This window comes from Vanessa tameamea, chromosome 11 (assembly GCF_037043105.1).
Source record: "Vanessa tameamea isolate UH-Manoa-2023 chromosome 11, ilVanTame1 primary haplotype, whole genome shotgun sequence".
NCBI lineage: Eukaryota > Metazoa > Arthropoda > Insecta > Lepidoptera > Nymphalidae > Vanessa > Vanessa tameamea.
The window spans coordinates 9,836,457-9,855,448 of NC_087319.1; the positions used below are offsets into that span (position 1 = coordinate 9,836,457).

Below are 18,992 nucleotides of genomic sequence, written 5' to 3' on the forward strand. Positions count from 1 at the left end.
TGCTGTCTGAAAAAGTGTTAACCTAAAAAAATTTCAAACCACTTGTCAACAAATTATATATTTTTTTTGTTATTTACATTTTAGCAAGTTTAAAAACAAAAGTAACATTAATTATTACAAGTACAATGCCAATATTGCTAGAAGTAGGATTCTGACAAACCAAATACGAGTACACAGCCTAAGTGAAAGTCCCTCGTTTAATTTCATAGAAAATTTTATACATTTTTTGTTAAAGATATTAATATATTAATGTATCACCGCTGGGCTAGGCCACTTCTTATGAGATGAAGATTCTCGCATTGTAATCAATATAACATATTGCCATAATTAATGTTTTGACGTAAGGTTATAAAGTAGCTCTACCGCCGAAATAGATTATCACATTCAAAGCGAATACTAACATTGCAGCGCATGCAGACTAGATCGTAGCTGCGTTTGTAGGTCGAAGTTATGCACCTGAAACAGGAGCTATTATTACTGAGCTCATTCACATCCTCACGTAACAATATTAACTATTCACTGTACTCCTTTATTCACTTCTTTAAGTATATGCCGTAAAACAACCTCATATGACGTGATATCAAAAGTTTATTTGCATTTAATAGGATATAATATAACTACGATATTTTCTTATTTTTGTAAATCTAAATGATGTTTATTTATATATGACCTTATGAGATGTCTAAATTGTCATGTTACAGGATTAAAATGAGAGCTACCTAGGGTTCGTAATAAAAAGGCTTCTTTACCGAGAAAATAAGATTCATTGTCATGTACATACAATTAAACCTTTATGTCTCATAAAAAACTATACACTTTTTGCTATAGGTATATTTATATACATTTTATTAACAAAATATTTCTATTTATTACTTGTTCAGAATTGATTAATTGTAATTGTAATCAATAATTACTATTACAAATTGGTCTGATACATTGTTTAAAGTTAATCTGTATTTGTACTAGAGTTCATATAGTACAAACTTACCTCTTTATATTATTAGTACGATACGTGTTGGCACGTGGATCCCGGGTGTATGATGTAACGATATCTACTAGCTATGTATATCATCGTTCATTATAAACGTCTTCGCGTGGTATCAGTACAAATGTAGAGTATTTTCAACAATAATGCTATAATAACGATATTACCTTTAGCTGTATTTTAGTTCGTATCACTAACGGACTAATTATGACATAGTAACAGATATACGTTATAATTTATATGCAATTCAAGTCATTGTCAAAGAAAACTTGTCTTGTTTTGTAGGAACATTTCTTGCGTATGTTGTTGGCATCATAGTTTAACCCAATGCACTTTACGCCTACGCTTTCGGAATAATTTTATTCCCACATTACAATTTCCAACTTGTTTTTATTGCAGGCAGTAAACGTCTCCTTATGGCTTTTATCATTTCATAGCTATCTTGATATTGGTTTTCTGATCCATTTCATTTAACTGAACTACTCTTCATAGTTTAAGGTTAGCAAAGCGACTTTCTGCTAAATATGTATTATTTATAAAGTTATCTATTTATTGCTTTGTATAAAACAACCTACGCAGATGTGATTCACTGAAGCTCTGTAGTGAGTGGGATGGTAGAATGTCGAAAAATTCAAGGAGCATATTTAAATTGGCGCCGTTCGACTAGCTATTAATATTGTGTGTCAGTTTACTTCTTTTCGTGAATTACAAGTCAGTCATTAATTATATTTCAAATAAATTATGAACATGTTTTTTGATTGGCCATGTTTAGAAAATGGATAAATAATATATAAGAAAAATATTTTTATCATGATCGAAAATAATAGGATCACCAAGCTACTACAAAATATAATATAAAAACGGTTTTGTAACCATAACGATAACAACATAATTATAGTAACGCGTCTGTTCTCAAATAATAAATATTTAAATGTATTAACACTAATTTAGATAATGACTATGATACGCAAATGCGCAATGGAGTTCGTGACATAATATAGTAACGAGTAAATTAACAGCCTCTAAATATTCCATTGCTAGGTAGAGGGGCCTCTATACCTCTTGAGTGGACCGTTTGCAGTTCACTCTGCAATGCTACTCATATGCCTGTTCGTGAATACACGAGTAGCAGATTCATCTGACATATGGTTATAGTTCCTAACGATGTTTCCTTCACAGCCGAGCACGAGATCATTTATAAATACAAATAAACACATGCAAATACAGAGGTGCTTCCGCAGATTCTTCAGATCTTTGGATAAGATTTACATCCAGCTGATGGACCATATAAGACGAGAACATAGTAAAGTATTAGCGCGTAAGTGTGTCATTACAAAGACTCTATCTCTTGTGAAGGCTTGAAAGTTATTTTATACAGAGGTATTATGATTCTACCCTTCATTGCCAAGCACAAACGGAATATATTTTTTAAATATTTATTAGGTACATAGACTAGCAGGTGGATAACCTGATGGTAAGTGGTTACCATCAACCACAGACGTTGGCTTTGTAAGAAATACTAACCATTCCTTATATCACTAATGCACCATGAATAGAAAATATACAATAGAATATATGATGGGTATAGAATATAGGATTCCTATCCAGACGATCTTACACAAAGCTCTTATAAGATAAACTTAGTAGTGCTTGCCCGTATTTGATCCCGTGATCTTTCCTTAAGACCCACGTGCATTATGCACTGGGCCATCTCAGCTCTATGTGACATAATTCGAACAGCATAATAGCGTGTTGCTTGTCGCCCACTACAACCCCACTATGGCCACGCTCCAAATGTTTCAAAGCAGCATAATTTCAAATTGCTTTAAAAATACCGTGAGGTTGCGTTCCATAAATTATACAAAGGAAATTTTATGAGTTATCCTAACATATTGTATATTTATAAATACTTGCTTTTTTAATTTATATTATTTATAAATTGTGATCATGTTTTTCAGAAAATGCAACTCTTAGGTTAAGAAAACTTTTATTATGCATATTTTAGATATTCAAATTTTTGTTGTTTATAATGTTAGTTTTAGTGGCAAAAATATAATTTACATTTAATACTAAGCTCCATATAAACAATGCGTGGGGTTTATTTTATACTTTTTTAAATGTTATTGTTTACAAAAGATGGACCCTGCACATACTATACACAGTAAATCTACCAACTCATCCATATGAGTTGGTTGATTTAATACGATTTAGTTCAACTTGTGTGTATTAGGTTACAATGTAAATATTTTACATATGACAAATGACTCAACTAAATATAATAAAGAGCAAATTAAAAAATAACATACGGTTCGTGATCTTATAACAGTGAACTAGCTAATTTTAATTTTAAATAGCAAATCTGATTCTTTGTTAAACAATGAACCCATTGAAGCAGTCCATTCGTTTAATTTGAGGCAATGGTCAAATTAAAATTAATTACTTAAAGTAATTAATAAAGAATCCATGCAGTCTGATAGTTGTAGTCCGTTAGCAGAGCTTTATTATACTTTTAATCGCTGCGTTTTTCACTTATTTGCAAAACGGTTTTAAATAAGCATTTTTTACGCATTCTAGATCTTCCGTGATGTGTTTATTAATGAAAAACTGTATTTTTAACTACTAGTGGCACTAAATACTATTTAATAAAAACTCCATAATATTTTAATATATTGGATTACGTTTAGCTTTCATTTCCTTCAGGTTTTAGACAATTAAAAAATACTGTACTGTTTTTTATTTCAAACTATATTTTTGATGTAAAAATTTACCTGTGCTCAAAGTATATTGTTTCGGACATATTGTGTACCTTCGAATAGCAACTCATACGAAAATAATTTACTTTTAACGGCATTCGAAGTTTGATTATAGTTTTGCCATAATTATGAATTTCATTTATATTTTCTTTCAAAGTTTGATAGAGAAATGAATTAATTTTTATATCAAGCGAAATCTCTTTTACTTAAAAATGAAACTCTGTGTGGGCGGATACGATTGCGTTTGTGGGCGAATCGGGGGCACTTTTTATCCGCTCCAGAGGGGATGACCAAGAATAAGTGTTTCTCTGTTAAAGAATGTTTGTTTATCGTTCCAAATATACTTTCTATTACTTTTGTTTTTACTGTTTTTATTATCGACGTTGAATTAGATTAGAATTTTCTTTATTTAAGTAAACCAAGTACCAAAGTGTAGTTTTTTTCATATACCACATAATTCAACTTAATTTGGTTAAGACCGAATAATAAGTTAGAAGTCCTTTCGGCTTAGACTTTTTTATGAAAGTAATAGTTTCACAGCCACGTACTTATGAGATCATTATTATTTCTTTCAGGATTATGGATAACGAGCCGCTGCACCCTAGACATAGTCAGTTATTGCTCTTCTACATGTTTGCTGGCCATGGCTGTAATTTTGGTTCACATTGAGGTTGTAGAAAGCGTGTAGTTATTGTATTTTCCTGATTTCTAATTAATGTCTAATTTATTATAAGTATAAATGATTATCTCACACTTTCTTCGGTTAGTACGCGAGTTAAGTCTATTCTTTATTTGTTTCCACTATCGAGCATATTATAGAAAAACTAAATCGTAAGTTACTGTCTATTGTGACAAAACTTAATATAAATATTTACCTGAAGGTTGTGGTAGAACCAGAGTGAGCCGGTAACGGAGATAGCGAACCACAGGAACAAAGTGAACACGGAAATCTGGCTCACGTGCAGCGCGTTCAGCAAAGCAGAGAGGACCACGGCTAGCGCGTGACACAGCACTATCGGCAAGGCACAACGATCGATAATATCCCATGGCACCTCCTAAGAAAGTAAAGTATATCTTCTATATATAAAATCAAATATGTTATAAATAATTTATCACCTACAATTCAATAGACGTCAGCGACAGAAAACTTTTTTCCATCCAGTAGCGTTTTGATTTGACATTAAATATAGAACGTAACACTTCAATATGGCTTCATTCAAAGTAAAGAAACAGACAGTAATATACCTACAGCTGGGCCTTTTGAAAAGTAGGGTCAAGGCGTATTGTAATGCAGGTTAGCTGAATTAAAATAAAAAAATAGATTTATTTATAACAATCAAGTTTATAAAAAACCAAAACCTAAAAATAAACACGAATAAGAACATGCGTTTGTATAAAAAATAAAAGATTCTTTTGTTACATTTCATCAATAGATTGAACGAGTTCCGAACAAATAAAATCTCGCCTTTAAGGTCAATAACAAACAGTATTTGGTGAACGTTTTGAATGACAGGTTTTTATGAACCGATAACCACAATTGAAAAACAATTGAAATTTTTTACAACTAACTACAAAAGACTGTTGATCAGAGTCAAATACTAATATTAATATATTAATAATACGAACTACGAAATCAATGCAAAAAATATAATATTGAAGTAAGATCAATCGTATACGCTTTAACGGCCAATCAATATTTGCTCGTAAACTAAACGGCCCAAGCCATTTCTGTAGGAAACAAAATAAATATAACCAGATGTTTTAAAGTTCCATAAATATACTAGCGAAAAGTAAGTATTCTTAGTATCGAGTGAAAATATACGATGAGTTAGTTAGCTGTTCGCTCAACGTGTTACGTCAGAGTTTGCATAAATAGATAAAGAATGCTGATGAAGCGGCGAAGGAAACAAGAAATGGCACTTTAGATCATCTTCCCTGTTGCATAGCGCGTTTTGCTATTGTAAGCATCTTTAGCATTAAATTGTACTTTTTCTATTCATAATAACTTTCTTTGAAAACTCGAATTATCTGAAAATATCACACTTGGCTCTTTTTTTTGTTCATTCTCGGAAGTTTCATATATTAACATTTATTTATTCATTTTAATATACAATGATCTATTTTAAATGTCAGCTATATACTGAAAATCGATTTTAATTTTCTAACATTATAAAGATATTTTAAATAAAATTATTCCAGTGATAGAGCTTTGCATACATTTTTAAAGACATAAGGCTAAATTTAATCGAAGAATAACAAAACTTTGAGCCTAGTAGCTCAGTTCAACTTCGAACACCGGGTTTTTATGCGTTTGAATTTCATCTCTTGCTCAGCGGTAAAAGAAATCATTGTAATGATTGAAGTGGTATGTGTCGAATGAAAATCTGCCATCAGTATCCAGCAAACTCCACAGAAGAAGAGCAGACCAGCAATACACACGCTGTGTTTTTTAATGCTAACGAAGAGTACACTATTACGCATAAAAAAAAATCAAGATCCATATTAATAATTTTTTTGTAAGATATACGAGGCCAAAATAATATTCTCAAGCGTGTGTACGTAGCAACGGCAGACACTTTTTCCAAGGCCATTAAATACATTTTTGTCGCCCTTATCACAATTATCAGCTACTAGTTCATTTTTGCAATCGAGTCGTTTATAACTCAAACAATATGAATAATTATTGAAATTTGTGTGAATAATAAAATATGTATCTTGTATAAAATATTTTTCAAATCTTTGGGATACCTATCCGAAACTATTTTGCGGTGGAATTGGAAATACAATGAAAGAGAAACAGAAGAGCCATCTTCACCAGCAATTTGTTTTGTAGACTTATTTTTGCAAGACATCAGAAAATGGATGTCGGTTTATTAATATTTTTGATGTGTATTGCATGAGTCCTCAATTTTATCGCCATTCAAATATGCTTGTATGAGCTCAAGTCTAGAAAGGCTGTCTGATGACTACACCAATGTTACCTAACATGCATATCATACAGCTGGTGTTCAAAAGCTGAGCTACAAAATTTTATAAAAATTGATTTTACATAAATAATAAACGATTGATATATTTGTTACTTATATTACCTTAAAGCGTATAAGGAAGAATAAAAATAAGTACTTGTGACGCTGCGGGAGATTGGGAGTTCTTGATAAGCGAACCTCTTCGCGCCGATGGCCGTCGGTGCATGGAGGGCGCGGTGATAGAGGCGCGGCGAGTGACGTCGCCCGCGGCCATTATTTTTCAATTCTGCAAAAACAGGAAACTATTATAATTGCTCTTCACTTTAGTATAAAAATGGGGCTTAAGAGAAACCTTCTACAGAATTGTATTCTAGATGTGTGCACTTTGGTAAGGCTGTTTGACTTTTTATAGTATTTAAATTCATATTTGATTAAATAAGTGTATATATGTAGTGACAGACTCCAATACAAATACACAAATTTATATCTGCATTTATATACTCCTAATTTTCATAATGGTAACAATTTTAAATCAATCAAATTTGGCGCCAATTTTGATTCATTTTGATTCGCCAAAACACAGTCTGTAATTCGTCTTATCGATCTTATTGACCTTTTGTGTTCTGCTTATAATTTATATGAAGAATTAAAAAAAATTGTAAATATAATTTATTTCTAATTAGAAATCAGCTTAACATAAATAGATTTGTTGCATAATAATCTTACTTGGACAACGTGTTAAAGTGCCACTGGTTGGGTCTGTAATATACCAATTCTGAAGCAAAATAGATAGTTATCCTGACTATTTACTATTATATTTTATTAATATTTAAGTAGTTGATTTTAATGTTTATCGCAATGTATATTCGATTCGATCGAAGTCCACTAACATATTTGCGTTTTAAATATTCTACATTGCTGTCGAGTCTAATTCTATTCTATTTAGAAATAATTTTTTGATGTGCATAAAACACACATAAGAAATATTATGTGCATAAGACTTTTTACGTTTAAATATGTTAAAATATACACGTATTAAAATGATGTCTTACTGACCGATTTCGGCTTTTGCCCAATTCTTAATGAATCTACCACGCACGAGATATATTATGTAATTGGGCAAAAGTGTGTGCTGGACTAACTGAGATCCACTCTCTTTTCCGTCGACCGCGGATACTTTTGGCGCAGCTACAACCGTTTATCGTACATTCCCAGTACTAGAAGTGTAAACTAATAGGACTGCAAACTACTAGGAGTGCAAAAAAACTAATAAATAATCTGTTTCGAGAATTTAACGCTTTAACGGAACAATCTCCAAATGTCTTTAGTTCCCATTTTTTCGTTCGCAATTTATTAAAACTAGGTATTAAGTTGAGGCCGAGATGGCCCAGTGGTTAGAACGCGTGCATCTTAACCGATGATTTCGGGTTCAAACCCAGGCAGGCACCACTGAATTTTCATGTGCTTAATTTGTGTTTATAATTCATCTCGTGCTCGGCGGTGAAGGAAAACATCGTGAGGAAACCTGCATGTGTCTAATTTCAACGAAATTCTGCCACATGTGTATTCCACCAACCCGCATTGGAGCAGCGTGGTGGAATATGCTCCATACCTTCTCCTCAACGGGAGAGGAGGCCTTAGCCCAGCAGTGGGAAATTTACAGGCTGATTATGTATTATGTAGGTATTAAGTTTTAAAAAATTGATCATTTTCGAATGCGAACATTAAACAAAAAATCAAATGTAATTGTTCTGTTATTTTAGCTTTAACGATTTCGAGTTTAAAACTCATTATTTAAATAAATTTTATACTTATATATTTAAAAGATTATATTAATGACACTAATACATGGACACCGATGAGAGTATTTATAACAATATAAATAAAACTATCATCATTCGAAAGCTAATAAAAATAAGAAAAATAAACAAACGATACTACTGTGAACAAATGAATACCGAGGATTTTGACTGAAATATCTAGTTTTTATTTTCACAAAGTTTTTTTATCTATCATGTAAAATAAAATGTTTGTCAGTCGTGTTGAATGATAGAGTGGCAGAAAGCTATTGAACTATCCTGATTGACGTTCCTGTTCCGAAGAAAAATACGCGATTTTAATGAACACAATTTATAAATAAAATACTACTAATAAAGACTTGGCACGTTGATATCAGATAAAGGTCAGTGTATTGGAGAATGTGGTAATAAAGTTTATTATTAGATCTTTATTAGATTTATAGCGAACCGCTTTTGTAATACAAGTGTTCGAATGCAAATCATGGGCATCAGACTCAAACAGATGTAAATTAATATCACATAAGAATCAATTTGTACTGTGTCTTTCGAAAAAGGGCTTAACTAGTGATGTTTTTTTTTTCTTATGTTACTATTAATCTTTGCATCAGGAACTGTATTTTTCGTTTAAATTAAGCAAGCAATTAGGCCACTTTATGGTTGATAGTAGACATTGGCACTGCTTGAAATGTCAACAACTATTTACAACGTCAATGCCTGTCACTAAACTGGCTCATCTGTCCCTCAAATTAGTGAGTGGTTGGCTACTATGGGGTTTGCACTAAACTATACTTCATTTGTTTTCTTGGTGGTAGAACTTTGTGCAAGAGGTAGGTACAACCAACTATTCTACCGATCAACAGCAATACTTTGTATTCAAGTTTGAAGGATAAGTGAGCCATTGTTACTACATATACATTGGACATAACATCTTAGTTTTGAAGGTTGGTGGTGAATTCGCGATGTAAATAATATTTAATATAGCTTACAGCACGAATGTCTGTGGGCGATGGTGACCACTTACTCCAGGTAGCCCATAGACCGTTCTACCGAACTAGGCTATAAAAAATTACCTTATTAGAGAAGCTTGTTAGTAATACAAATAATATAAATAAAGAAATCATAATTTTATATAAAATATATTATTGAACAACACGGTCGGAACAAAAGGCGGACTGAATGCCTTAGGCATTATCTACCAACCTTTAAGCTAAGCAGTAACTCATGAAGGCTAACCTCCCTCAATAAAAAACATAATAGTTATAATGATGATAATGTTAAATAAATATATAATCATAATAAAATACATACAAATTCGCCTATAATTTGTACACGTGTTAACAGTGCTATCCTGTAATAACTCACTTCTTATCACTTGTGAAAGGTTTAAAACCGACTTACGGTCATACGCTATTTTAATTCATATATTCTTGAAATATTTTTGACTAACGTTACGTTTTGCGATGAGTTTCGAGAATGTTCTTGCAGTATAGTTCTTTAGAAATTATTTTCGCACCAGAAGTTTAAATTGCTTAGTAGACTTTTTTTATATCTATATACAATCATATCTGATATTTATTTCATATCACGATACAAATTCTCCACATCTCAAATTCAATGTTCAAGATGTGGAATCTGTTAAAAACCGCCCATAGATATAAAAAAGTCTACTTATCAATTTAAACTTCGTACTTTATATATATATATATACGCAAAACATATTCGATATTAAATGCTGGAAAAATTTAAAAAATTATATAAATCATACCAAATAAACATAAGTTTTTAACAAAATACGTCCATTTAAGTCGATATATATGTAATATTTTATAACAGTCGACATTTGAACTTTAAAAATTCAATCTAAAGACCTGATATTATACATAAAAGGATGTTTAAAGAAACGCGTAAAGATAATTGCGTTGGGCGTGCGGGTACGATGTATTCCCGCTGGGTCTTCGTTTCCGCTCGGTACGATGGGGCACTTGGCCCGTGATTGATAAAAATATCTTTAAATGTATCTTAATTGCAAAATCAACTTTGATTAATCGGTAATGTACCATGAAATAAATATAATGACACCGTAATTGGATACTCAAATTTTTAAATATCTTATATATAAGACATATGTATGTATATATTATGTACGGGTGTTAGGAATTCACGTGGGTGTTCATATCGTATCTTATATCTCGAGGATAAATCCGGCGCATAATAAACGCTTAATTAAATTTCCAGTAAAGTCGATATAACAGTTTAACATGATTTATTATCTTATGTTCAGTAGTATACAACAAAGTCAGTATGTAATCTAGGAAATTGATTTTAATCTACGTTTAATTGTCATATCGATTTAAATTTTTGCATATATGTTATTTGGATTACAAAAAAAAATATTTGCCGCAGATGGTTGTTGGTAATCTTCACTGAATAGTGAAACGTGTTTTTTACAATTTAATTAACCTTTAAGGTATATTATTATATTACATAACAAAACAGCATTAGAATTAGATTTGTGATTATCTAGGGTGTCTGAAATAGAGACGATTTTTTTGAATACGAAATTATTTTGCGTCCTACGTCACTAAAATTGATTAACACGTGAGGTAATTGATACATATTTTTAGTTTCAATACTGAGACCAAGCTATCTTTACTGTGACACATGTGACAATTATCCTATTTAAGAGATGAAATATAACTTTTTATCTTAAAAAAATATTATTAAGCTTATAACAAATATAGTTTATTAATGTATGATTTCGTGTTTTTAATATTAGTCATAAGTTAATTGCATTTCTGCCTGTATGTAAATATTTAATAATTATTTTTGTCATAGAGATAATTCGCCCAATGCAGCTGCGAAATTAAAATTCAAATGTACTCGTATTCAATTATTTTTACATTTAATCTCAGAATAATAATTACTGTTAGTGTTCCACGAAAATTAGTAAACTAACTAGTAAGAGCTTTTCGCAAAACTGCTCTAGGACATCACTCAGTATCTCGTCTATTTGTAAATGTTCTCTTCAATTAATTTCCGCAAGATAATATAATCCAAACATTTACCCTTTAATTCCGTTAATTTCTTTTTTTATCTTTACTTACATACTGTTTTTTATTTTTTATTATCTAATTAAGTAATTTCAGTAAAATAATTAGTAACCTTAATTATAAGTAAGTTTTCCTTTCGTATTGCATGAGGTCCTCACCTTAATAGGTAATTCATCTATTTCTACGTAATAAAAATGTATTATTGTTTACTTGGTATAATTACCCCTGGTGAATCTGAATAAATAAAAAGTAAGAGTTACTGAACTGCTAGTTATTACAATAGGTATCTAATAAGTTGATATTTATTTAATAATATATTAATTTGTTTATGTTACTGACTCTGCGTAGTCACAGTGTGCGTAACTGGAGCGAGTTAGATTGACGAAGTGGCCGCCTGTGGCTTCATAAATAGAAAGTGCACCCGATGTAAATGTCGCGGATCGTTTTTGACTGCTCACTACAGCGGATACAGGTTTATTTTTACACAGTCAACGCCCAAGCGACCTAAAACATTCCCTCGCCAGATTAATATAATTTTTGATAGATATCCCGTGGGCGTTGTCTTTCTCGCAAGAAAAGTCAAACAAGACGGATGTTTTCTTTGGAATTAATATCTATTGAACGCCCACATTAAGTCAGACTCTTTGATTAATGCTTTTACATACATATATCTTGATATGCACATTTAAATTGAACATTATTTTGTCTGTATATTAGCGCAGATGCTATCTTTTCTAATAAACAAACATTTACTAAACCTTTATCTATAAATGTTGTTTAATGTCTGTTTAGTTAAACAACCCTGTCTTGTTCTTTCGAATATCAAATCAACGATGACAGAAAAAGATAAATCTAATAAACAAACATTTACTAAACCTTTATCTATAAATGTTGTTTAATGTCTGTTTAGTTAAACAACCCTGTCTTGTTCTTTCGAATATCAAATCAACGATGACAGAAAAAGATAAATCTGTGTTTTTTTGGACGCTTTTCCATGAGGAACACTTGATTTCTGGTCTCTCACTAAGGTTGTTTTAGATATTTTTTTTAATTCCCGCTCTGACTTTTCTTATTAAAGACCTATAGCTATCACTCTCTTGTTCTTCAAGATAATGGAGTCCATTATTATTTGCTAGCTCCTGTGGTACCTGCAGGAGTACCAGCTCATTTGCGACAAGACAGTTTCCGTCAGTATCGCTCAGCGGGTGATCTTCTAATCATAGACAGGCGGAAGCAATTATGTCCAAGGGAACATCCACCCTTGGACATAATTACACTTATTAACACTCAGTTTTGACATAGCGAAGGCCTTTGATTTGGTATGGCGCAAAGAGCTTCTTTAAAACTTCTTTCTTAAAGGTTTTCCAGGAAATCATACAATTAGATCATCAGCTTTTTAGCAGTTCCGATCTATCAAATCATTAAGATCGTTGTCGATAGTTCACAGTCATAGTCTTACTTAAAGTTCGTTAAACTTAGTGTTCCATGAGGCTGAGTATTATCACTTACCCTGTTTTTGGAGTATGAACAGAGGCAATGACATGTTCCAAATCGACAACATTCACTGCTACACGATATAAATGACAACACAGCACATTATATATACATCTTATACATCGGTTGGGCTTATGTTGATCAGATCTACGTCGTTGAGAACAAGTTTGTGTCTGAAATCGAATTTTTGTAAACCAAATCTCAGATTGAAGCCTTCTAAACTCAGTCCAATTCTACCCCAGAATATGTAAGCTTACTCGTTAACAACTACATTTACCTACAGTCACCATTCATCAGGGAGAGATCTGAAATTGCGGAGAACATTTGCAGAACACTCCCAGTCTACCAACGCTGGGAATTAAGATGTTATGTTATGAGGGATCATGCCTGTAGTTACACTGGCTCACCCACTTATCAAACCAGAACACAATACTAAGTATTGCGGTTTGGGGGTAGAACATACAATACTAGGATTCATACCTACCATATCAACGTTATCAAAAATTAAAGAAAATATGCCGCTCCTTATATTTATTATGGTTTCTATATTATAGCAAGTTAAATTGAGCAGATGATTTAACTTACCTAAATATTAGCTGTTATTTTAATCATTTTTGATTTCAATTAAGTTATTGAATTTAAAGTGGTGGGCCTTATTATGATGCTGCTACATTGAGAAAATTGACACAATTAAAGGGGTGAGTCTATTATGCCAAATCTTTAATTTAATTAAAACAGTATATTATTTTGTTATGTTTTTAGTATAAAATAAGCTCTTAAACGCGCTTTGAATTTTCCTCGAAATAAAAGTTTGAAAAAAGAACTTTGTTAAAAAAAAAAACAAATTAAAGTTCTGGTTTTGCAGCTTTTGTCAATTGTTTTAATTATGTTTTTCATAATTGTTCTTTCTTCTTTGTTATGTTTCAGTTGAATGTATTCCAGTAGAAAGGGCTTTTTGTATTTATTTTTGTTGTAGTCGTCGACACGTTCTATGGAAAGATTGTTTCTATAGAACGTGTCTTGTTTGACTTCAAATCCGAACAATGTCCTGTTTTCAAAACAAGAAGTTCAATAAAGAAAAAAGGATAATATACGTATTAAAAAAGAAAACGTTTGTTACTTAAGAAAAAAAACAATTAATTTCAATTGCTTGTTGCAAATTGTAAAAAAAAAACAATTTAAATACAGTTAAAATTCAATTGTCGAGTGTAATTGTTTATTGTTTTATGTAAACAAAACCTTATTTGAATTCCAAATAATACCTAAAACCAAAAGGATCAAAATATATGTATGTTATATATATAATATGAGTGATATAATCTTGGATAAGTGCCTGAAAAAAATTGCCTGGAAGAGTTTTTCTTTGACTAATAACAGCCTTTTTAACCACTTGCCCTTGTACTCCTCGTGATTTATGTTTATTCCCGTATTTTGCATGTAGGTATAATTAATCTATTTATATGTAACTGCTTGTTCTTAATAAATGAAAACGAATCATTGTGCGTTATTATTTTATGCGTTTAAAAACAAGAAGACGAATCTTTGATGTGAAGTTTGAATAATACCAGAGAAGATCAAAAAAGTAACAAGATTTTTCATCGTATATTTATTAGTATACACGTTTTATATTGAACCTTATTCTGCATGTGTAAAGACAGGACATCCGTCCATGTATCATTTTATTTTATATAAAAACTTAATGTGAGGTCCAAATATAAATAAATAACTGGAACGCCAAAAATGACGATAACGGTGTACGACATATTTAAATAAAAATTAATCCAATTTAATCTCGATTCATGTTTTGCACGCCTCATCTTCGAACGCTTTGAGTGTGCTTAACAGACGCTTCTCATGGCTATCGAATATTTTACCGATTTTTAATCACCTCCGCCATTTTGAATGAAATATAAAATTCAATTAAAATAAATCGGAACTAATGACCTAATTCTCAAAAAAAACTGGTAGAAATCTACATTATTCCTGAGTGTTATAGGGTAAATACTTATATGATATCATTTTCTTTATTATTAAATTGCACGAAAGGGCGGGTCGCTGGTGCGGAAATAAAGAAATTGCGTAAACGCAGTTATATAATATGAGAAACTGAAATTAAAAAGTGTATAGAATAAACAGAAAATGAAATTGTAGATTTATTTATTTACTTGGTAGTAGGGCTACGTGCGAGTTCGTCTAGGTAGCCATTCATTACTATTTTATCACCGAGAACAGAACTCAGTATTATTATCTCTACAGGCACAAGGGACATAATATCTATGCTCCCAGGATTGTTGGTGCATTTGTGATGGTTAATATTTCTTACTGTGCCTGTGTCTATGGGCGGTGGTGACAACTTAGCATCAGGTGGCCCGTTTACTAAATATATACATTTATCAAGGTTGAACGCCAAAAATACTACTGGTTGGATAAAAAATATTCAACTGCATAAAAATGAAAAAACCTATATCTTTTATAGGGCTTTACAAAACTAATGATTTTTAGACGATAGCGCACCTTGAATGAAACGATCGCCTTTAGGCTATTTCAAATACAAAATAAAAAAAGTGTTATCGTAATGAAACCAATAATTGTTAAATTTGTGATAAAAATAATCCCACTGAGTTCTTTTCGCCGATTCTTCTCACGTCCGAGGTGTTTATTTCTGAACCAGTGGTAGATTTATGAATATCAATAAGCTAGTGCTTCTATAATTAATAACGACTTAATACTCTATTACTTTCAGGTATAAATTAAAATAAATACTGCGGTTATAAAATCTGTAGCCATTAACTGTTTGAATTTTTTAACTATTAAAAACATTATTAGTACAAAAATAAGTTTACAAAGTATTAATATTTTTCTCTGATAACGTAGTCATCTCACGGAAACAACTAAATTGGTTGTAATGCATGTTCGCATTTAGAATAGCTAGTCCACATACAGAATGTTTTTCATTTTATCATATTTACAGAACAATATTAGATTTCTCATGGAATTATTTAAAAAATGTCTATAATTCATCTCGTGCTCGGTGCAAGTAAACATAGTGGAACATCGTTACACGTGTATAAAATAATGTCATGTGTGTTTGTTCAATCGGTGTGCAGTAGCGTGGTAAGAGCCAAATCCTCCACAAGAAAAATGGCCCAGTAGGGGAATTCAAGGGATATTACATCCTTTACCAAAATTTTTTTTTGCCTTGTCAACGGTGAAGCAAACAAAGATGGAGACAGTCATTATAATATTGTGTATAGCGTATGTAAACACAGAGGCGTAACGAAAAACATAAATCAACGTGTAGCTTTAGTATATACGTAACACGTATGACGTAAATAATTGTATCTGGGTATATCTTCCGAGATTATATCTTCGTTTTTCAGAAGACGTCATTTCGATAAATGCTCGTGTAATCCAATAATGTATAAAAGCTCTTAAATGACCGCCAACCACTGCTATTACAGCTGCAGACCGGATTATTTATACGCATAGTATGTTTACGCGGGGTCATATTTTATAGCGCAATTCACCTTGTATTATTTTGTTAAGCTAACAAATATACCGCAAATATTCTGCCACAGATATATTGCAAAAATATTTCGAATTAGATTTTGACGTCCATTAGTATAATGTAATCAACGCATCTCTAAATTCACATAACGCACTGATCTATTGGCAACTGCATTAAAATAAAACCGTCATTCATTTCATAATCTAATCACAACTATATCTTGGCAGTCCGTGCCAACTGCTAATGTATAATACATAAAATAAATATTTATATTTTCATATTGATTTAAAATATCTCTAAGATTTTTATCATAAATGATGAAATTAGCTTTAAATTACTAGTAGGGAAATATAGATTTACATATATATTTTTAAAATTAACCGTTTTTTTATAGAAGCTAAAAAAAAGTTAAAGGTTTTTCAATTGCCAATTAGAGATATTGGAACACTTATATTTCAGACACGTAATAACTAGAAATAGTCATCGTAGAATAGTTCTTGAAAAAAAAAAGTAAATTATCTAAATGGTACTACACAGACTTATAAAAGGTAATCTTATTATTATTTAGAAAACTTTCTTGATATATAATCCATATTAAAAAATGTTGAAAGTTTATTAAGAAAACCTAAAAGTACCCAGAAACATTGTTCAAACTAATTTACGGATTCCCTTTAATGATTACAAGGACGGTCCTTTGAACTCTTGGAATTGAACGAACGAAATACAAACTTGTAACTTATTTCCAATTTATTTCAACATAGTTTCCGTACTTAAAGAAATAGTTACCAGTACCCTGCTGAATAAATCTACGTCTGATGCAATAAGCACTTTTAAATTTATTTCACAAAATAAATACAAAATCACTGTCACATCTAAATATATATTTATTTTAACTGCTGTCACTAGCGATTTCGTTAAATTCAAATATATTAAAAAATATCTTTGAATATGATTTACAATTAGGACTATAAACTGTAACTTGTAATCACGAAATTAACGTACTTTTTCCGCGTTGAAAATTGGACGTGCCTTTTTCACTAGTCCGATCTTCATCGACTCCGACGTCGCAAGGCGGCCGCGGGATGCCACTGTACTTGCTGAATCGCCCGAACCGCCGCTTCACCGGTCGACGCGTTAAATTTAAACACATATACAATATTATTTATTACATACTACATTTTCGGATGGATTGTATAAATCCGAATCTAAACCTGTCGGGTTACCATCAGACGAAAGTTTTGGCACGGCATTGTCCTTGGAATTAATTCAAGGTCACTCTGTTTTATTTTTATTTTACGTACTATCGTTAAACTTACGTAAATTATAAGGACCACTTTTAATGCTTTGTATAATGTAGAGATAATGATTTATTTTTATTTAAGTAGAAACGTTAATGCTTCTAATCAAACCAGAAACAATTGTCTAAGTTTCTATAACATAATCTGTAAAATAAAAAAATAAAAACATTGGCAATGATTCACTAAATAACAAACAAAAACATTGAACTATATCCATGTCAATGAGAGTTCCATAGACGTCAAAGCAGAATATTTTGACTACATCAAACTTTATTTATTACACTTGAATAAGATCAAAGATGGAATATATTATCCAATTGTTTCTAAGTAAGTAAACAAAACTAGAAGCTCAAACAATTAGAGAACTAAAGCATTTAAATGGAATGTTTTGTTTCTGCGTTACGTTAATATATTCGTTACAACTACATAACAGATTATTCAGTCGATCTGGGACCAGAAGCGGGCTCGATGTTCTCTGTTAAGGCTTAATTTGCATTTGCAATTCAAATATAACTTCACTGCGGTAAGCCCGCGATTTATATGTGTGCTCTGCATGCAGCCCACAGGTGGCGAACGACTGCAACACTGATTTCCTACGATATAAGCTTTACAAAAAAAATCCATGCTTGTCTCAAGCATTATTTACATCTTTGTTGTATGTTGTTTGTAATTCATTAGTCTTGTGGCTAACTTTTACGCCTCTAGATAGAGAGATTTTGGGTTTGAATGCGACATCAGGCCAATTAAATTTATTAGTTTTATTTTGGTCAAGCATCATTGTAGTCCTGGTTTTATATGTTGCCAATGTTAAAACTTCAATGCTTTGGAAAGCCCGTGATATCAGCGATCCGATTAATGTCTCTCTGGTCCTATCAGATTTCCGTTCATTCAAACGACTAGAATAGAGTAATATGAACTGGATATGTCTACTGCTATATCTCCTATGCAGCTGTACATTGACACCATGGCCGAAAACGATCAAAATATCCTGATCGTTATTAGAATAACTTGCAAATAGCTTATTCGAAAATAATATAAACGTTTATATTAATTTCGATAAACTGTGAACATATTGTTAGGTCTCGGATTTTTAATATACAAATATAGTTTTACAATAATAAAATCGAGATTAAAATTAA

General features: G+C 31.5%; 1 protein-coding gene across 1 annotated transcript in view; it reads right to left on the minus strand.

Annotated features, from left to right (window-relative positions):
• The window catches only part of LOC113402552 (D-beta-hydroxybutyrate dehydrogenase, mitochondrial), a 39,344-nt gene extending 21,601 nt beyond the window's left edge, over window positions 1-17,743 (minus strand). The window contains exons 1-3 of the mRNA XM_026642841.2: window positions 17,558-17,743; window positions 6,862-6,990; window positions 4,614-4,793 (exon numbers count right to left, since the gene is read on the minus strand). Of these exons, the coding sequence (XP_026498626.2) occupies window positions 4,614-4,793; window positions 6,862-6,978 (297 nt within the window). The 5' untranslated portion in view covers window positions 6,979-6,990; window positions 17,558-17,743. The remainder of the gene's footprint in view (window positions 1-4,613; window positions 4,794-6,861; window positions 6,991-17,557) is intronic.
• Window positions 17,744-18,992: the final 1,249 nt, after the last annotated feature.